At 37.8% G+C, this 22,404-nt stretch overlaps 1 protein-coding gene across 2 annotated transcripts in view; it reads left to right on the forward strand.

Annotated features, from left to right (window-relative positions):
* Positions 1–22,202, forward strand: part of FBXO22 (F-box protein 22) — a 33,751-nt gene extending 11,549 nt beyond the window's left edge. For both annotated transcript variants that reach the window (XM_037833311.1, XM_037833312.1), the window contains 3 exons: positions 1,457–1,621; positions 18,514–18,679; positions 21,010–22,202. In XM_037833311.1, coding sequence (XP_037689239.1) covers positions 1,457–1,621; positions 18,514–18,679; positions 21,010–21,427 — 749 coding nt within the window. In that variant the 3' untranslated portion in view covers positions 21,428–22,202. The remainder of the gene's footprint in view (positions 1–1,456; positions 1,622–18,513; positions 18,680–21,009) is intronic.
* The last annotated feature ends 202 nt before the right edge of the window (positions 22,203–22,404 follow it).

A 22,404-nucleotide genomic window follows, 5' to 3' on the forward strand; every position in this document is an offset into this window, starting at 1 on the left:
CATCAACACCAGTCCAGGTGAGGATGTCTAACACATCCGCACCTTCCCCCAGATCCTCAGGGCTGGGGAGGGGGAGGCTGTAAATATATTTTTTATTATCTGCCCAAATTACTCTGGGATGTGTCACTATTTCACATTAACCTATACAAACCTACCAGGTCTCACTTCCTAGTCAAAGTTCTATGTAATTATGGTATTTGAACACACTGTACAAGTTAAATTGTTTAGAAAATATAGATCCTGTACCAAATAAACATCTCTTCCCTTGGTCTCACATGGAAGTTGAAGTTTTAAAACAGAGTCAGTTTCAGCCTTTACCCTTTGGCCTGGCTTGCCCTGGTCTTAACCAGACTTGCTTCATTCATATCACTAATTGAAGTCTGGGCTCTTTTTCAGCTTTTTTTTTGACAGTGGCTGTATGCACTAATACTGACATTCATATCTGCCGAGCTCTAGCTCTGAGTTTCAGGTGTCTCAGAGATATGCATTGTTCCGGAGACATGGTGATGCTTTTATTTTGATGTTTGAGTTTTCCTTAAAGGAATGCTCTTCTAGTTTTTATCATTACTGTTACTAACAAATGCTTAAATAGAATAATAATTTTCATTTCTTAACATTATTTCTTCAGATAACCTACCCGAAGTCTTCTTTTTGTCTTTGCCTTATTCTGCAGCAGTTTTGGTTTTGTAACCTCCCTTTCCTATAAATTCTCTTATGATCTTGATGTTGGGAGTAAGTACTGTGGACTCACTCCTTACCCTTCTTATAGTTTCTAGTTCTCCCACAGCTGAGTGCTTTCATTGAGCCAGTTCATGCATAGTCGAACAAAGCTTCCATCAGGACAGCTGATCTGATTCCTTTTTAGGCTGCAGTATAGTGGTTGTTTCTGAAAGTGCCATTGACCACTAACTCATCTTCTTTAGGTTGGAAAAAATACAAGTTTGAGAAAATTTATTTGTTCTTATAGGTGGTGAGGTCATTTTCTTTCTTAATTGAAATAAACTTTACTTACAGTGAAATGTACAATGCTCATTGTACAGTTTAATGAGTTTTGACAAATTTATATGGCCATGTAACCAACAGGCCAATCAAGCTATGAATTATTCTCATCACTCTGGAAAGCTCCTCATGTCCTCCTCTTATCAGTCCCTACCTGTCATACTCCTGTTCTGATAGTTCTATGACCATAGATTAGTTTTGCCTGTTGTTGAATGTCATATAAATGGAATCACATAGGATGTACTTTTTGTGTCTCGGCTTCTTTCGCTCAATATTAATTTTTTAAATAAAAACATGTTTTTGAGATTCATCCATATTGTGTGTATCAGTAGCTTAGAGATTATCTTAGTGACTTTATACTGCAGTTATCTAGGTGGGACTGGTTAGTTACTGGTCTTAAAAATGGAACTTCAGAATTTTATTGACTCTGTTTATGAAACTTTAACTTTTTTCTTAGTGACTCCAATGGGATCAGGCAACAATCGACCTCAGGAAATAGAGATTGGAGAATCTGGTTTTGCTCTGTTATTTCCTCAGATTGAAGGAATAAAAATACAGCCCTTTCATTTTATTAAGGATCCAAAGAATATAACATTAGAAAGGCATCAGCTCACTGAAGTGGGTAAGTTACTCTTGTTTACCATTAGTTGCCCATTTTGTTAATTAATTTTGCTTAAGTTTTTAATTCTGGCTAGTTGGTGTATATTAGGATCCTTTGGAAGAATCTGAATTGTGAAGTAGACATGTTACTGGAAATACGGGTAATCCAAGCTAGTTATTAACAGAGGTACCTTTTTGGTAGAATTTATTTACTTTTTAAATTTTACTTGAATTAAGGCCTGAGAGAACCAGAGATGAAAAAAATTTCTGTAAGTACTCTGTTGACAGTCAGTTTGCTTGTATTTAATTCTGAATTTTCTAAGAATTTTTTCTTTGGATATTTTCTTGTCATTTTACCCTATTACTCTTTTTCACAGCTGAAGAGCTTTTCTGAAAGCATTTATTTCTTCTTTACATTAATAATAAGGATTTATTGTTTAAAAAAAAAAAAAACCTTTTGGAAGATAACAGTTACATCTGTATAGACTAGAAAGATAGAACAACAACCATAGTGAACTTGATGAGTTTAAGGAAGGTATAAGTTAAAGCATAGTCTAATGAGCAAGCTGGTATGTCCTAGTACAAGGACATACTGACCAATGTAAGCTTGGCTGGAGCAGATGGGTAATAAAAGGTATATTGGAAGAGGTAGTGTTGGCTTAATGTCTAAGCTCTGATTCAAAACCTCTTAATTTAATATAGTAAGCAACAAACTAGTTACTCAGATGAAGCACTGTTAAGGCTTTTTCTCTACATCTGCAAGTGAACTGCTCCGGGTTATTTAATTAGGGTTATTGGTTAAAATAATTACTATTGGCATAAAAAGTATTCATTGAGAACACCTTTTTAAAGTATACATTAGTCAGCCTGTAGAGATAACCTTCATTATTTGAAATGTCAATGAACCCTGTAGGAATAAAAAATTATTTAGTAGCAAAGGGAAACTTGGAATTTCTAAATATGGACCATTGTCTTTTATGTGTACTCTTTTAGTTTCCTATTGCTGCCGTTATGCAAAATACCAGAAATGGATAGGCTTTCATAAAGGGTGTTTATTTGGTTACAAATTTACAGTCCTGAGGCCATAAAAGTGTTCAAACGGAGACATCAATAAGAAGATACTTTCACTGAAGAACGACCAATGGCATCTGAACACACCTCTGTCAGCTGGGAAGGCACGTGGCTGGCGTCTGCTAGTCCAGGCTTGTGTTTCAGCTTCTCTCTCAGTTCCTGTGTGTCCTTAGCTTAGCATCTCCAAACGTCCTTCTGTCTGCAACTCCAAGCATCTCCAAGTGACAGCAACATCTCTGTCGGCTTCCTAGCGTCTAATGTCTATGTATCCTGGCTTAGCATATCTTGGGGCGTTTTGTCCTCTTTTAATTTCTCTGGAGCAGACTTTGGGCTAGCATCTCAAAGCATCAGCAAACATCTGGGTCTGTTCCTAGCTTCTCTTAAACACTCCGGTGAACCAATCAAGACCTACCCTGAATAGGTGGGGTCAAATCTCCATGGAAACATTCAATCAAGGGTCACACTCTAATAAAAAAGATTATTGCATTAAAGAATATGGCTTTTTGGAGGACATAATATATCCAAACTGGCACATGCACAGAAAGATGGAGTAATCTGAAATGGATAAGGAGTGAATGGTTGGAGGCTGGGGCATGGGACATGCCTTCTACAGAGTACCAGCTTGTATTCCTGAACCAAATACCCTGAGGAACTTGTTTCTGTGTTTTGTTACATTTGAAAGCATTCTATTCATGGTAGTATCCCTTAAGGGTTGGTAAACTTTTTCTGTAAAGGTTCAGAGAGTAAATATTTTAGTTTTGGCAGGTCATGTGTCTCTGTTGCAACTATTCAACTCTGCCTTTGGAGTGTTAAAGCTGCCATAGATAATATGTAACAATTAATGGCTGTGTTCTAATAAAACTTAGGAAAATCGAAGGTGGTCTGGATTTGGCCCATGGACTATAGTTTGCCTACCTCTGCCTTATAGTACTTAGCTACAGTGACACAAGAGCGTTTATGAAAAACCCATGGTAAGCTATAAAGGGTCTAAATTCTCTTTCATGATTTTACAGTGCCCTGAAGACAGAGACCTTGTGTTTGATAATTATAGTTCTGCTAGACCTCATGTATAGATGATAGCATAGTCTGACCCAGCATCATAATGGACATAATTTTATATATTTACACATACAGACACACACACACACACTCACACACACACACACACTTTCTCTTATATTCTCTTTAAGGAAATCTTACCAGTATGGTACATTTTTAAAAGGAGGCATAGGTGGTTCTAAGGTCTGTGTGGTATCCTGTGTTAAAATTAGTCTTTGGAATGGAAAAAGTGTAATGGATAAGCACTTAATCCTCAAAGGGAAAAAAGCAAAAATACCTTGGCAGAATTTCATAAAATAATGTTTTTTTCATTAAAAATGATTTCAGTGCATGCTGTGTGTCAGTCACTGTATGTGCTAGGTTCTAGACATCCGTTGTTAAAGAAGATGTTATTCTGGCCTCCTGGACGGATGTGCCAACTGATTAAATGTTGGGAATTGAGAATGAGGGGAAGGTGGCAGTGATGCTACCCAGGTTTCTTGTGAATATAGCTGCAGGAAAGGTGAGGAATTTACTGAGGTGAAGAGTAGACTAGGGACACAGGTTGGAGTAATCAGATTATTGGTTCTGTTTTGAACATGTTGAATTTGAGATGGACATACAGTTGAATATATGGATCTAAGACTCAGATGAGTAGTCTGGACCAAAGATATAAATTTGGGCATCAAATTAATTAATTGTAATTGAAGCACATAGGGACTAGCTCAATGATTTGAGGAGGAAGAGTAGGGCAGGACTTCATGGTGATTGTCCAGGGTTGTTACGATGTAAGAGGATAATATCCCTCCCTCCCTAATGGCGTATGTTGAAGACTTTATTGCATCTACTCAATAAGGAAATTCTTCAGCAATTTCCAGACTTTTCTTTTAAACAGCTCGTTTCTAAATGAAATCTGCCAGGGCACATCAGTATAAAAATAAAGCAGATAAGAGCAGAACTGCTTGAGTTGAAGGGGGTATATGTAAGGTCCAGATCTGAGACTGGTTAGTCTCTCCTGCCCCAACCTATCCCTGGGACACCTTTGAAACCCTGTGCCCACCGGAGCACAGTCTGAAAGCCACAGCTGTAGTAGAGAGGGAAGGAGCCTCCCTCCTTGAAGGTGCTCTTGCAGCTTCTCCAGAAAGGCTTAATATTATACAGTTGAAAGACTCCTAGCATTCAAAGCAGTGTCCTTACTACAGACAGAAGAGCTGGAGAAGGCAGCCTTTATTCATAAGATGGAGATTTGAGCTTAAGAAAGCCAGAGCCTCTTTCCTGCTTTAAGAATGCTTGAGGCATTGGTTAGCTTATCAAACATTTGCCTGGTGCCTGCGATTCTCTTCAGTCTTTTTCTATGCAAATACAATCTCTGACATACTCCCAGGTAAAGCACAAGCCCGTAACATTGGGGAACAGTGATTTTCTGGATTTGAGTTTTATTTGCAGAAATTCACATTAGAAAATATCTCCCATTGATTTTTACATTTTAGGGTCAAGACACGAAGTCCTGAAGAAACCTCATGCATTTGCTCTTGGAAGGAGAAGTGGGATGTTTCTGTGTGCTTTCCATAGCCTGTTAGGCAACAGTTCCTTTCTGGCAGCCAGTTCTGGAGTAGGCAACAGTTCCTTTCTGGCAGCCAGTTCTGGAGTGTGTATTTAATATTTCTTAAGTCTGATCTGAGTTTGGTCCTGTAATATGGGATAAAATTTGCATATTTTAATGTTACTTAACCCTCATAGGCTTTCCTAGGAGCTAAACATTACATAACAAGTTGTTATGAGCATTGACTTAATTTCTGTAAAGTGCTTAGAACATTGCCTGGCACATAGTGAGTGCTGTCTGCGTTTATTATTATATTGATCTAATGATCTAGTTTGTGGGTTGTTCAGGTTCTATCTGCTTCCTGCTTTCTGCTCATTAGCCTCCTTCTTTGAACTCTGCCAGCAACTAAGAGGGGGGTAAAAACTATATTTTAATTATGTATTTAATCAGTTTCCAAAAGTTTTTGAAGAAGGATGAAATTTTAAAATTATCTGGGAATTTCATAGAGAATATTGAGGGGACAGGTGTGAAGTAAAGGGAACTGGTGCTAAAACCTAAGTGATTGAATTTTCTCAGCTTTAAAAGTTGTCCAGCCCTTGAAAAAAACCTAAGTGATGGAAAGATAGTGCCGATGCTCTGTTGTACTTTCCTACCTTTTGTGGTATACTTTATTGAACTTCACTGAACTAAGGGAGGGCAGTCCTAGAGCACTCAAACTGAATAGGCCTTGTTGGGACTTGCTCCCAGGCTATGGTGAGTGGCAGAATATAGCCCTCTGCCTACCATGGCCTCCCCCATGCCATGGGCTCCATGGTCATGGAGTTGACTGATGGTGTGGATCTTTTTGTTTATCCCTTACCACACTTCTCATTGTACAACAGAGGTATTTTTGGATACTCGTCTCAAAAAGCATGTAACTACATACAAGCCAAAGCAACACCATCCCCATCCAGTTTTGAGGAAACATCCAGTTGTGTTTTCTTCCTGCTAAATTTGATGTTTTTACTTTACTTCAGATTCATTTGATTTGGAGGGAAATGTTACCTTAAGTTTCAGCATTTCATTATTTGATTAAGCCTAAATCATGTCAGGGCCCCCAGTTTAGCTAGCATTTGTTATTAGCTATCTTTTATTGAGCCCTTGCTGTGTGCCAGGCATTGGATTGGGTTAGGTGCTTTGTGACATTATCTTATTTAATTATCACAACCACTGTGTCAGATTTGCTCTGGACCCAGTTTTAGATGAAGATCATGAACTTGGAAACATCAGCCAGGTCTGACTCCAAAGGCCATGTCCTTACCATGCTGACTTCATACTTTCCTCTCCTGGTTTAAAAAGGATGTGTATGAAAATAGGATGGACCTAAGAGGTCGTGGGGAAGGGGAGCCACCTATGTCCATGAATTGTGCCTGGTAACAGTTTCTCATTTTAAATGGACATTTTCTTTGAAGTAGGTTTTCTGTGTGCAATTAGATTATATCATTTTCAAATACATAATAAAGTAGTTGTCTTCAGAGTTGCTTCTCTAGAAAGACTAGAAATGAACATGCAGACCTAAAGTATTTTCAAGCATTTTGGTTTGTCTTTTGAATAGTTCTTCATAGTTGGCTCTCCTGAATCCGAAACTCATCTTGGTGTTTAGATTTTTTTTTTCCCTTTAATCCTTCCAACTCAATCATGGCTGTAGTGAGTTTATACTCGGCCTTATTTGAAAATAAATTTAAGGCAACTTGCAAAGATACATACAGTATCAGTGGAAGAGGAAATGTAAACTTAGGGACATATGTAGGAGAAATGCAATGAAGCTGGGGTGAGGGGTAGTATGTAAAATGCCTACCACCAGTATTTGCTGGGGGTCAGCCACAGATTTGACTCTTTACGTTTTCTAGAAGTTAACTGTAAGATAAGCCAGGTTGGAAGAAGCACAACTCTTCCTAGTTTTCTGATAACTGAGATAAATTCCTCCAGTGGATCCACAATGCCCTTATAGTAAAAAGAGTAGGTTTTTTTTTTTTAAATAAAAAGTTATTTATGTTATTCTCTGTACACCAGTGGCATCATCCCAAATGTGACACAATAAAAGCAGCTATGGGGGTCCAAATCAGTGAGATCTGATTGTTAAACTCTCTGCTTAATCTAAGTGAAGATTTAGAGTAGCCAAGGTAATAGATGGCCCACATAAAGGCAGGCAGTCCCTGGTGACTTTGATCTCACAGCTGGATTTCAAGTAACAAAAGATTTGGAGAATTCACCTGTCTATAGTTAGCTAAGTACAGTAAGTAGAGTGATCTGCCGAAAAACCAGCTGAGCTGGAGATGTGGCTAGTTTTCTTGAAGTTAAGACCTAAGACACTTGTCCTGGGGCCCATCCTGTTTCTCCATGGAGGTGAACTGAAGCATGACTGAAGGCATTGCCATGATCCACCTTAAAAGATTTTGATGTCGTTTTTGATGACATTGGTTAAAAACCCTACCAAATCCCCAGAGTTCTATGTAAGGAATTGGTAAATTAGTAAAGGGCTGGATAGTAAATATTTTAGACTTAACAGACCTTCTGTCTATTGCAACTACCCCACACTGCCATCGTAGTTCAAAGGCAGCCAATATTTAAATGAAGGGTGTGGCTGTGTTCTGCTAAAACTTTACAAAAACAAGCAAAGGGCAGGATTTGCCCAGGAGCTATAGTTAATCCCTGTTCTATACTGATAAAGCTATGATTTTGGCTGGAAGACAATTTTGATATCAGAAGTCTATATAGGCTGGTAAAAAAGCAGTCCCAATAAAACATCCATAGACCACCTAACTTTTTTCAACTTTTTGAAATAATTTCAGACATAGAAAAGTTGCAAGGATAGTATTAAGAATTCCCATATACCCTTCACTGATACTTTCCAAATGTTAACATTTTATCACCTTGCTTTGTTGGTCTTCTCTTTCTGTTTCCCTCTTTGTTTGTATGTGAGTATACGTACATGTATATACATTTTTTTTTTCTGAACTGTTTGAGAACAAGTTGCAGACATAATGCCATTTGATACCTAAATACTTCATTGTATATTTCCTAAAAGCAAGAACGTTCTCTTGTTATAATCACAGTAAAATTATCAAAATCATGATGTTAACAATGATAGGTACTATTAGGTAATCTACAGACTTTATTTTATATGTTGCTAGTTGTCTTCATAAAATCCTTTGTAGCAAAAGAGAAAAAAAGTTTCAGGATCCACTCCAGGATCCACATTGTATTTATTTGCCTGACTCAATTTTGTCTGCTTTAATATGAAACAGCTCCACAGCCTTTCTCAGTTTTTCATAACCTTAGCATTTTTGAAGAGTACAGGCCACGTATTTTGTAGAATGTCCCTCAGTTTGAGTTTGTCTGATATTTCCTCATTAGATTCATCATGCATTTTTGGCAGGGATACCACAGAAGTGAGGTTGTGTCTTAATGCAGTATATCCGAGGAGGCACATTTGTCCCATTACTGGTGATGTTAACTTGGACACTTGATTAGGTGATGTCTGCCAGTTTTCTACACTATAAATTCATATTTTCTGCTTTGTAATGAAAAAATATCTTACGGGCTAATACTTTGAGACTACAAAAATCCTGTTTCTCATCAGACTTTCTCCCATTAGTGAGATAATCTCCAGTGGTGTATATTCTGGCATTGTTGCTTTTTTTTCCATTTTTTTTTTTTTTATTTTGAGCTTTAACATATATATATAACAGTGATAACTTTCAATGTATGATATCACAAGTAGAGAGCAAATCTCAAAGAATGTCATGGGTCATAGTTCCACAAGTTAAGCCATTTCCATTATTGTAAAATATAGCATACATATAGAAAGGTGTGTCATCTCTTGATGTACACCTCAACAAGCAGTCATATAGGTAATTTCAAAAATTGTTACAGGTTACAGTTCCACAATTTCAGTTCTTTCCTTATTATGCAATACAAGGTATATACAGAAAGGTGAAGACCTTCAAGGCCCAATTCAATAAGCAGCTATAGAGCAAATGCCGAGGGATGCTATAGGCTATAGTTCCACCATGTTATTTACCTCCTTCCAGCCATGCCAACACCCCACCATCCAAAAAAATGTATATAATTATATAAAGTTTCAGTATTCATAGACCTTTATTCAATCTTATCTTGTTTGTTGCTATTTCTTCCTCTCACTTAATCTCTTTCTCCATCTTCAGGGGTGTCTAGACAGTGAGCACACTAACTTGTTCATATTAAAAGGGGGTGCCGATAGTATGGGGAAGAGGGCTGCATCTGATAGTTGATCTTAAAGAGGCTATTGCCTCTGGGTTTTAGGACTTGTCTGGTATAGGAACACTCTGGTGGATTTACTTCTGAAAGATAAAACTTAGTAAGTGCATCTTTTATAGAACATCAGATAGGGACGTAGGTATTTGGGGACTACTTTTGGTAAGGGCGTGGCATGCTGTGGCCAATTGGGATGTCTAGTGGAGCCTGCATAAGAGAAACTTCCAGGATAGCCTCTCAACTCTATTTGGGATCTCTCAGCCTCTGTGACCTCAGCTTGTTACCCACCCACCCCCCACCCCACCCCGCTTTGGTCAAGTAGGCATTTTCAGTGCCTCACTGCCAGGGCCAGGCTCATTTCTGGGAATCATGTCCCATGTTGCCAGGGAGATTCATTCACCTGGGAGTTATGTCCCTCATTGGGGGGTGGGAGTGGTTAATGAATTTATTTGCCCAGTTGGGCTTAGAGAGAAAAAGGGCACATCTGAGCAACAAAGAGATTGCCTGGAGGTGCCTCTTAAGCATAATTATAGGAGGGTTCAGCCTCCTATTTACAACCCTAAATTTCACAAGAGCAAGCCTCAAGTCAAGGGCTTCATTTATTAAGTAGTAGGTTCCTAACTTGACTTAATATATATTCTATCCCAAGATAAATGGTCAGTTTCTTACATTATCTTCACTTAATTGTACAGCCATCATCACTCTCAGCTTTAAACAATTATCATAGCATAATAAATTCCAGAGCTCTTATCAGCTGCTAACTGTTCATCCCTAGTATTAGTGTGGAATTGGTAAGATATTCCTATTAAATATAGTAATTAATACGTAAGTGGTAGTTTTTCCATACCACTCTGTTGTTAACCCTCTGCAGCAGTGTCATACCTTATAAGTATCATGCCAACACTTATTTAGGTTTGTGGTGCTACTCTGTGGGTTACTTGGCTTTAAACAACCGTTTACAAACATGTTCACCTTCAGTGCATGACTGATACTTATAATCTCATTAATGAACAGTAGTGACTCATGACCATTCCCTTATCAAGGTCATCTTCATTATCACATCTGTACATACTAGATTATTGTTCCCCCTTCACTAGCTGCTATCTATCTCTAGGTCTCCTATATTCTACAATATAAGACACTTATTTTACATTTTTCACAGTTCACATTAGTGGTAACATACAATATCTCTCTTTAGGTGTCTGGCTTATTTCACTCAGCATTATGTCTTCAAGGTTCATCCATGTTGTCATATGTTTCATGACCTTGTTCCTTCTTACTGCCGTGTAGTATTCCATTGTGTGCATATACCACATTTTGTTTATCCACTCATCTGTTGAAGAACTTTTGGATTGTTGCCATCTCTTGGCGATTGTGAACAATGCTGCTATGAACATCGGTGTGCAAATATCTGTTCGTGTCACTGGTTTTCAGTTCTTCTGGGTGTATACCGAGAAGGAAAATTGATGGATCATAGGGTAACTTGATATCTAGTTTTCTGAGGAACTGCCAAACCCCCAGAGTGGCTGTACCCTTATACAGTCCCACCAGTAATGAATAAGAGTTCCAATTTTTCCACATCCTCTCCAGCATTTGTAGTTTCCTGTTTGTTTAATGGCAGCCATTCCTATTGGTGTGAGATGATATCTCATTGTGGTCTTGATTTGCGTCTCCCTAATAGCTAGTGAAGATGAACATTTTTTCATGTGTTTTTTAGTCATTTGTATTTCCTCTTCAGAGAAATGTCTTTTCATATCTTTTGCCCAATTTATAATTGAGCGGTTTGTACTATTGTCATTGAGTAGTAGTAATTCTTTATATATGCAACATATCACTCTTTTATCAGATACATGGTTTCCAAATATTTTTTCCCATTGAGTCGGCTGCCTCTTTGGCTTTTTGACAAATTCCTTTGAGGTACGGAAGCTTTTAATTCTGAGGAGTTCCCATTTATTTAATTTTTCTTTTGTTGCTTCTGCTTTGGGTGTAAGGTCTAAGAAGCGACCTCCTAATACTAGGTCTTGAAGATGTTTCCTTACATTACCTTCTAGGAGTTTTATGGTACTGTCTCTTATATTGAGGTCTTGGATCCACGTTGAGTTAATTTTTGTGTAAGGTGTGAGGTAGGGGTCCTTTTTCATTCTTTTGGATATGGCTATCCAGTTCTCCCAGCCTCATTTGTTGAAGAGACTGTTATGTCCCAGTTCAGTGGATTTTGGGGCCTTATCAAAAATCAGTCAACCGTAGATCTGGGGAGCTCTTTCCGAATTCCATTGATCAGTACATCTGTTTGGGCCGGTACCATGCTGTTTTGACTACTGGGGCTTTATAGTAGGCTTTAAAGTCAGGAAGTTTAAGTCCTCCCACTTTGTTCTTCTTTCTTAGAATTTTTTCAGCAGTTCAAGGCATCTTTCCCTTCCAACTAAATTTGATAACTAGCTTTTCCACTTCTGCAGAGTAGGTTGTTGGAATTTTAATTGGAATTGCATTGAATCTGTAGATCAGTTTCGGTAGGATTGACATCTGAATGAACTTTAGCCTTCCTATCCATGAGCTTGGAATATTTTTCCATCTCTTTATATGTCCCCTTCTGTTTCCTTTAGTAAAGTTATGTAAGTCTCTCCCCAGTGAGTACTGTGCTGGCTGTGGGTTTTTCATACATGCTCTTTATCATACTGAGGAAGTTTCCTTCAATTCCTACCTTTTGAAGTGTTTTTATCAAAAAAGGATGCTGAATTTTGTTGAATGCTTTTTCAGCATCTATTGAGATGATCATTTGATTTCTCCCTTTTGATTTGTTAATGTGTTATATTACATTGATTGATCTTCTTATGTTGAACCATCCTTGCCTGCCTGGAATGAACCCCACTTGGTCATGGTGTATGGTATTTTTCATGTGTCTTTGGATTTGATTTGTAAGTATTCTGTTGAGAATTTTTGCATCTGTATTCATTAGGTAGATTGGCCCACAGTTTTCCTTTCTTGTAGCATCTTTATCTGGTTTTGTTATTAGATTGATGTTGACTTCATAAAATGAGTTACGTAGTGTTCCATTTTCTTCAATTTTTTGAAGGAGTTTAAGTAGGATTAGTGTCAGTTCTTTTTGGAAAGGTTGGTAGAATTCCCCTGTGAAGCCTTCTGGCCCTGGGCTTTTATTTGTAGGAAGCTTTTTGATGACTGATTGGATCTCTTTGCCTGTGATTGGTTTGTTGAGGTGTTCTGTTTCTTCTCTGGTCAGTCTAGGTTGTTGATGTGTTTCCAGGAAATTATCCATTTCCTCTAAATTATCTAGTTTGTTGATGTACATTTGTTCATAGTATCCTCTTATGATTTTTAAATTTCTTTGGGATCCACAGAGGAATTGTTTTATTGTTTTATTGTTTTGTTTATTTAGATCTTTGCTCTTTTTGACTTTGTCAGTCTAGCTAAGGGCTTGTCGATCTTGTTGATCTTCTCCAAAAACGAACATTTGGTTTTATTCTATTGTGGTTTTTTGCTCTCTATATTATTTACTTCCGCTTTAATCCTCTTTATTTCTTCTCCTTGCTTTAGGATTAGTTTGCTGTTCGTTTTCTAGCTTCTTCAGTTGTTCCATTAGTTCTTTGATTTTTGCTCGCTCTTCCCTTTTAATGTATACATTTAGAGCTATAAATTTCCCCCTCAATGCCACCTTCACTCATCCCATAAGTTTTGATATGTTATGTTCTTGTTTCATTCATCTCTAGATATTTAGCAGTTTCTCTTGCAATTTCTTCTTTGACGCTCTGATTGTTCAGAATTATATTGTTTAACCTCCAGATATTTGTGAATGCTCTAGATCTTTGATGGTTATTGACTTCTAGTTGTATTCCACTGTGATCAGAGAATGTGCTTTGAATAATATGAATCTTTTTAAATTTACTGAGGCTTATTTTATGCCCCAGCATATGATCTATCTTGGAGAAAGTTTGACGAGCACTAGAGAGAATGTACATCCTGGTGATTTTGGATTTAATGCTTTATATGTCTGTTAAGTCTAATTCATTTTATCACATTGTTTAGGTTCTCAGTTTCCTTATTGGTCCTCTGTCTGGTTGATCTATCTATAGGAGAGAATGATGTATTGAAGTCTCCCACGATGATTATGGAAACATCTATTGCTTCCTTCAGTTTTGCGAATGTTTGTCTCCTGTACTTTGGAGCACCTTGATTGGGTGCATAAACATTTATGAATGTTATTTCTTTTGGTAATTTATTCCTTTTATCAGTATGTAATATCCTTCTTGGTCTCTTATGACATCCTTGCTTTCTTTTGGCTGTAACTTCCATGGAATATTTTTTTCCATCCTTTCACTTTCAGTTTCTTTGTGTCTCAGGGTCTAAGATGAGTCTCTTGTAAGCAACATATTGATGGTTCGTATTTTTTAATCCATTCTGCCAGTCTATATCTTTTAATTGGGGAGTTTAATCTATTCACATTCAATGTTATTACTGTGAAGGTTGCTCTTGAGTCAGCCATCTTATGCTTTAGTTTTTATTTGTCAGATGGTTTTTTCCCTTCTTTCTCCTTATTTCCTCTAAGGTACCCTTACTAAAACTCTTCAGTTTTGTGCCCTTCTCCAGACCCCTCTCTCCTTTCTTTTTTTTCAGCCAGTAGAGCTCCCTTTAGTATTTCTTATAGGGCAGGTCCCTTGTTAGTAAATTCTTTCAGCATTTGTTTCTCTGTGAATATTTTAAAGTCTCCTTCAATTTTGAAGGAGAGTTTTGCTGGATAAAGAATTCTTGGCTGGCAGTTTTTCTCTCTCAGAATTTTAAGTATGTCACACCACTGCCTTCTCGTTTCCATGGTGCCTGCTGAGTAGTCACTACTTAGTCTTATGTTGTTTCCCTTGTATGTAGTGAATTGCTTCTCTTGCTTTCAGAACTTCCTCTTTCTCTTCAGTATTTGACAGTGTGATCAGAATGTGTCTCGGAGTGGGGTTATTTGAATTTATTCTTTTTGGAGTTTGTTGGGCATTTTTGATTTGCGTATCTATGTTGTTTAGTTGGGTTGGGACGTTTTCGCAAACAATTTCTTTGAATACTCTTCCTGGTCTTTTACCCTTCTCTTCCCCTTCTGGAACACCAATGATTCTTATTTTTTGTGTGCTTCATGTTGTCCATAATTTCCCTGAGATCCATTTCAAATTTTTTTTTTATTTTTTTCACCATTTATTCTTTTGTGATTTCACTTTCCATCACCCTATCTTCAAGTTTGCTAATTTGTTCGTCTACTTCTTCAAATCTGGTGTTGTGTCTCAAGAATCTTTTTAATTTGATGAACAGTATTCTTTATTTCCATAAGATCTGCTATTTTTTAATTTACTTTTGCAGATTCTTCTTTATGTTCTTTTAGTGTCTTCGTGTCCTCTATATCCTGAGCCATGATATTGATGTTTTTGAGTACTTCTTTGATTAATTTCTCCAATTTCTTTGTCTCCTTGTTTTTTAATTTGGGCATTTGGTTTATCCATATCTTCTGGTTTCTTCATATGCTTTATAATTTTCTGTTGTTTTTGGCCTCTTGGTATTTGCTTATCTTGATAGAGTTCTTTTAGGATATGCAGCCTTATTTGAACATTTTTCTGTAATTTGACAGAGCTACAGCACTTTCCCTGACCTACCAGCAGATGGCACTCCCGAGCCTCCTCCTCCTCTCAAGCCAGTTCTCCCCAACTTCTTCTATACACTGTATGGGGGCCCAAAGCATTGGAGGTACAATCGGTGCACCAATTTTGCATGTGCAGTGGGGACCACTATCCCAGTGGGTGGGGGGTGTGTCCTGTGCAGTTTGGCAGGGAGTCCACTCCAGGACACACTGGTCCTGGCCATTTTGGGGCTGCGGGTGAGTACCATGGGTATGCAGACCTGTACATCTCACCGTCCAGCTCAAATACCTCACAGTCTCTCTCTGCTGTGGGCCCATGAGTCCCTGGGATTGGGGGAGGGCTCCTGGCACTTCCTTGTGGCACCCTTAATTCTGGGTTGTGCACGCTGCAGGCTTCCATGGAGGAAGAGTGGGTGCCATCAGATGCCTGCTGAATTCTGAATTCCCTCAAGGAAGCTCTTGGCCATGGGGCTATGAAGGAGCGTCTCCTGGCCAGCTGCAAAAATGGCTGCTTGGGGCATGGAATGCTACCTGCTTTGCGATCGTCTGCCAGCTTTGACTGCCAGTTGCTGGCATGGGGGCTCTTGGCTGCGGGTCTGTGAAGGGTTATCACCCATGCCAGGTACTGAGGAGGTTGACTGAAGCATGGAAGGCTACTCCCCACCATGCTCATCTGCGGCTTCAGCTGCCCATTCCCTGGGCCAAACATTCACCCGTTTCCAAACGCAGCTTCAGTTTCTCCAAGTAGGCAGTCACTGTGGGTGTAGAAGTCCATGCCCAGCCGGTGGAACCCTGGAACCCCTATTCTTGAGCACCTTCTGTCCTTACTTAGTGTTTTTTACAGAGGAGAATTTTGCTCTGTCTCCTAATCTACCATCTTGGATCCCCTGGCATTGTTTCTTTTAAACTTATATCATAGTTGGATATTTATCATTACTCTTGGATGAGTAGTTTCCTTTTGCTTTTTTATCCACAAAGAATAGGAAGATAAGCATTCTCATGTATACAAATGACATGGTTTTAGCTACATGAATTAGGTGTGGATAATTGGCCTTGCTCTTTCATTATTGCTAGAAAGTACAGTTTTCATACTCTTTCCAGACTAAAGCTATCTCTTGGTAGACACCTTGCAGTATTTTACTTGCAAGTATTTACTTGCCACATAGCAAGTCGACCTATTCCATTACCTGAGGTTTCATTATGCAACCAATTTATCATCTTGAGAGGTTCACCCAGAGGTTACAATGTTTTAAATTAAGTGACCTATGGATGCTTTTGTGGGATTGTTTTTAATGGTTGCGGTAAGCCCCTAATAATATCATATCAATTTTTTTTAAATGCCAGGATAAATTAGCCACACTCTGTGGCAGGTGGCACAGAACATTGGGTACTTGGTACGATCCTTTACCCATGAATTGAAGAGGATCCCAAAATCTTTGAGAAAAACTGGTACTGCCTCAGTCTTCCCTCATCCCACCTTGTATGGAGCAGGGTGGTCGTCTTCTCAGGTACTTGTATCTCAGGCCTCTCAATTTTGAGTGGCAATTTTGAAGTTGTACCCCAGTTACATACCTGAAGCACCAGATTGTTTTTTACAAAATACAGAGCAATCTGCTTTATCAGGCAGTCAGCTCGGGCTAAGGTGGGTGTGCTGTCTAAATTGTGGCAGTGTGTATGCCTGTGGTTCCATTAGCTGAAAACAATTCCACTGGAGGGAGATGTTAAAGGCATTGGGGATGTGTTTGTTAAATGGATGAGGGTAATACCTTTGGAATATTCAGATGAAAATGTTTAGTAAATGCCTGTAAAAGAGGGTCTAGAGCTTAGAAAACAATAGGAAAGATAGGGATTTAGAAGTCTATGTTTCTAAAACCTAAAGCTCTGAGAGAAGATTTGCATTTTAATGTAGACTCGGCCATGATATTGTCCTGGGCTAGTCACTTCTCTTAGATTAACAATCCTTGTCCATAAAACAAGACTAGACTCTTGCTCCCATAGGCCTTTTCCAACTCTGTGGCCTCAAAATTCCCTCAAAATTTGCTGGGCTAGTTTGGGGAAAATAAAGACCCTTTAGTAATGGTTTGTGGGTTTATGGTGTCATGAAAGTACTGGATTTGTACACTAATTTTCTTTTTTCATTCTGTAATTCAATAATTTACTATATGTTTAAGAGTAGAGAATTAGACATGTACCAGAGGCAGTTTCCCAGGATAAGTTATTTGGTGTTTGTCAAGATGGAAGTCGTGAGGCCAAGCCAAATGGAAAGGCAAGTGTGGGTTAGGTATTGGATTGTTTTCCTCTTTCAAAGGTCATCATCATGGCCTTTCTGGCAAATTTCACATTGATAGTCTGTAGACAAGGTTCCAGAGGCTCAGATGAAAGCCTGGGAAAAAGCTTTGTGGGGCAGTTTTTGAGTACAGCCTCCATCCTGGTAGAATGTGCTGCCCTTCAGTGGTAGCTGCTTTTAGTCCATAGGCTGTATCTTTTATTTGCTGCAGAAATGAACATTATCCTGCTTTGAAATGAGCTTCCAATGGATAACCACCCTCACTCCCATCTCCTTTATCTCCTTTCCTGGAAGAGGTGGATAAAGCCTGTTGTTGTTGGTTTGTTAGTTTCCTGAGTGCCATAACAAATGAATACAGATTTTGTGGCTTTAAACAATGGAAATTTATTCTTGCATAGTTCTGTGGCCAGCAGTCTGAAATCACAGTGTCAGCTAGGCCATGCTCCCTCTGGAGGATCTAAGAGAGAGAATCTGTTCCTTGCCTCTTCCAATTTCTGGTGCTGTTCGCATTTCTGGCCTCATTGCTCCGATCGCTTCCTCGGTGGCCACATTGCCTCCTTGATTTAACTGTATCTTCAAAGTCACTTTTTTCGAAATAAAGTAACATTCACAGGTTCCAGGGATTTGACATGGACATATTTTTTTGGAGGTCACCATTCAGCCCACTACAGGTGGTTAGTGCCTTTTCTCTCCATTTTCTCTGGATCTTTAAATTCCCACTGCTGCCTAACTGTAAGTTATTGTTCCCTTCTGTTGTAGGTGGTGGCCTGCGTGAAGCTGGCTTGCATCATGGTCCATTAAGTGCTGCTGCTTAGTTACATAGCTGCTTCCTTTTTTGTGTTGAGTGTTGACTGTATTATTTTTCAAATGGCCATTTAATATTTTTAATGTGGAAAAATTAATTTAGCAGAAATTTTGAGTAGTGTTTGAATCTGTAAAAAATGGAAATCACAGACAGTAATTGCACTTAAGTAGGAGTACATGTCATAAGCAGTAACATTTCATTTTGCAAGATAAATGATATAATTGCTGTTTTGAGGCAGTCATTAATTGTTGCTCTTCATTTCTCTGCAGGTCTTTTAGATAACCCTGAACTTCGTGTGGTCCTTGTATTTGGCTATAATTGCTGTAAGTTGGGAGCCAGTAATTATCTACATCGTGTAGTCAGCACTTTCAGTGATATGAATATCATCTTGGCTGGAGGTCAGGTGGACAACCTTTCATCACTGACTTCAGAAAAGTATGTCTGCTGTGCATCTAATTTCTTCTATGGATGGAGGAAAATATTCTCAGTTCTTTGTCACTTTGGGTTTTTAAAAAACATTTAAAGAATTGCTAAGGTAGCAATTCCTCCTGTTTTGCAATAGACATTGGTTAAGGGGCTGATTCAGCATATTTCTGCTTACAGTTGAAGAAAGAAATTTATATATATTATCCTTTAAGTACTTAATCTTAGTTGGACTCACTCTCCTTAAAATTGATCTTCAACGTACTTACAACAGACCCTTGCCTGCTATCTCTCCTTTGATAGCTCTGGTACTCTGTGTGGCCCCAATGTGTCACTTCCTCTCTAGTTCTGTTTCCTCCTCTAGAAGAAATGTGCAGTTAAACAATATATTTTAAGGTGCAACTTCTCAGAACCTCTAATATTTTCAGGGCTTTGTAGATCTTCCAAAGACAGAATATTATTAACTATGGCAGTTCTCAAATCTGTTGGGAACATCTTACAAGACTACTGGTATTCCTTGGCAAACATTTTTGGAAATTCTTTATTATGTTCTTAAAAGTTTTTTTTAAGCTGACAAATTGCAGATCTTTGATTTTGTTACTAAGGTTTTTGCTTTCAAAGATCTATCTTGGGAACCATTACCCCTTTTCCAAAAGTCCTTTGAAAATTATGCGCTAATTAAATGGACATAAATTTCAGTTTCCAAAAGCAGGAAAATGAAACTCCCCTCCCCCTCTCCCTGCAAATGCTTCTTGTAAACACTAGTGTTTTTTACTCACTATGTCTGTGTTAAATATTTGGATCCTAGAGTGATGATGTGGGACAGACTGTTAGAGATCTGTATCTTTGACAGGCAGTGTAAATCATCTCAATTACAGTCTCTCCTGGTAGTCTCCACTGAGGAAAGTCAAGTGTATTGAATTCCAGGGAGTAGATACCAAACACTATGTAAACTTTAGTTTTCATGTATATAGACACCTATTCTCCTGGCTGTCTGTGGACTATTTCTTCTCTTGTATAACTTCCTTGTGTCTTAGCTTTTACCTTTAAATTGTGTGCAGAGAAGGGCAGTGGTGATTTAACATAAAATTTATCTTTGAAATGCCAAAATCTCAGTTAGAGTTATATAACAGCTAAGGTACTAGCCCATTAGTATGGCTACCTGTATATCATCTAAGTTTTATACCTAATATGGGATATGTACACCCCAAAATCATTACTCCTGACATGACACATTAATTTTAATATGTTCATACTGTACTAGCGGGTAAGAGAAGCTATTGAGTAAATCAGTACTACATTTTAACGGTGTCGAGATACTCCTCTTTTCCCCCCAGAGAAGATAGGTAAAATTATATGCAAAAGAGGAAGTGTGATGAAGTTAAAAGAACTGCAAAGGACCTCAGAAGATGGATCTGCCTCTCTGAAACTGGTTTTCCACTAGCTAGCTTTATCATCTTAGTCACTTAACCTTTTTGAGTCTTGGTTTCTCACTAACCTAGTGAATCCTGCCCTCATTTCATAGACTCAGATGTTGGTATACATGATGAAAATGTAAGGTACTTACTTGTCTTTTCCCTAGTGGGTGTTCACTATATTATGCCTTATAACTTTTATCAACATTGTTTTATATTTTCTTTTGTTAGTATAAAAATCTTCATTAAAAAACTTACTAGACAAATACAAACAAGAAGAAAACATGAATTTTTACCATCAAATTTAGCTGAATTCTAGGTTCAGAGCAATAAACGAGATGAAGAGTGATATAATAATATTTCTTTATGGACCAAATAGTATAAAGCTAAAAATTCTGGACTTATAGGTTCTTGATAAAAGTATCCTCTGTGATAGTATTTTTAATGTACCTCTTCCAGAATTTAACAGCTGAGGTAGGGAAAAAACATATCAAAGATGCAAATAATACAAAAAACCTTCGTTTAAGAGCTGTCTTGGTATATGATTATGTGAATAAAATTGTAAGGTACTTGGTTTTAAGGAAGTTAGAAAAGTAAGGATACTCTATAGCCTTCTGATGTCCAAGAGGTGGGTTTCAGAAGTCTTTCTGGAGATGCATTTGCTCCTTTGTATTTCTGACCTAAAAAAATTGCTTACTTCTCCATAGACCTGCCTTCTACATTTTTTTTAATGAATTACTTTCAGTAGTTTAATTTTTTATCTGCAAGGGTAAGCCTCATACTATTGCAGGCTGCTAATGTTAGCCACCCTCAGTCAATGAATCAGGAAGATTTTTCTTTTCTTCGTTTTCTTCTCTCTCTCTTATTTTTTACACTTAAATATTTAATTTTGTTTCATGATATATTGCCACATTTCTAATTTTTCAGGACCTCTTTGGATATTGGTGCCACTGGTGTGGTTGGACTGTCATTTAGTGGACACCGAATCCAGAGTGCTACAGTGCTCCTCAACGAGGATGTCAATGATGAGAAGACTGCTGAAGCTGCAATGCAGCGCCTCAAAGCAGCCAACATTCCAGAACAGAATACCATTGGCTTCATGTTTGCATGCGTTGGCAGGGGCTTTCAATATTATAGAGCAAAGGGGAATGTTGAGGCTGATGCATTTAGAAAGTTCTTTCCTAGTGTTCCCTTATTTGGCTTCTTTGGAAATGGAGAAATAGGATGTGATCGGATCGTCACTGGGAACTTTATATTGAGGAAATGTAATGAGGTAAAGGATGATGATCTGTTTCATAGTTATACAACAATAATGGCACTTATTCATCTTGGGTCAACTAAGTAAAGCCACTTTAAAGTTGACTTTTGCAACATATAACTTTTGGGCTTTGCTTTTTCCAGGTAATGGACACTTGGGATAATATGTGTATTTTAAACAAAAATAACTTCAGATATATCTGTTTTGTAGCTTTGATTAATGCTCTAATGATCATATTGGGATAGTTTTTAATAAATTAGGTGGACAGCTTTGTATGTTACAAAATGCTGACCAAGAGTTGAGGGCTTTTGTGTCAGACACAAGCAAGCTGATTATGGTTATATTGCTTTTAGACTATATAACTGCTGTGTAATGTGACTTTAAAAGTCTTTCTGCATAGGAAGATCAAAAAGAAACTCATCAATAGGACAGAGATTTAGGACATTCCACTACTACCTCTTTGCATTGTTAGGTGATCTTTTAGAAGAATCATGGGGACTTTTTTTCTCCCTTAACATAAGAGAAAAATACACAGATGGTTTTTTTGAGAAATTTTTCTCTGCTTTCCAATTTTACCCATTTTCTCAGAAGTTGTAACAAAATTATTACTTTTGACTTATTTGGTAAAAAGTAAAGAACTATTTTTGTTTTAGTACTCTAAAGTTGCTCAGTCAGATAAACTGCCAAGACTAATCAGGATTTTATTACTTTATAAGTAAAAAAAAATTTTTTTCATCAGTAAAGAAATTGTAAGAAGAAATCCTTTTTTTCACTTAGTTCTGTATATCTAATTGGCAGACCAGAGAATTATGTCTGATTTTGGTTTTATACCAATAAAACACACCTTGGGAATTCTTTCAGATAGCATTTTGTATTTCATTGCTTTTGTTGGGTGAATGAAGAAAGTAAACCAATCTTTTATGAAAGAATATCCAGAATACTGAGTATTTGTCAGCTAATCAGTCCTGACATATTCCCAGTTGAGTTCAAGTTTGAATTTCTAATTAATTATGCAAATATCTAAATGAGATATAGTGATCTTCCCCCAATATGCATCCTTTCCT

Source organism: Choloepus didactylus, chromosome 4 (genome assembly GCF_015220235.1).
Source record: "Choloepus didactylus isolate mChoDid1 chromosome 4, mChoDid1.pri, whole genome shotgun sequence".
NCBI classification, from domain to species: domain Eukaryota; kingdom Metazoa; phylum Chordata; class Mammalia; order Pilosa; family Megalonychidae; genus Choloepus; species Choloepus didactylus.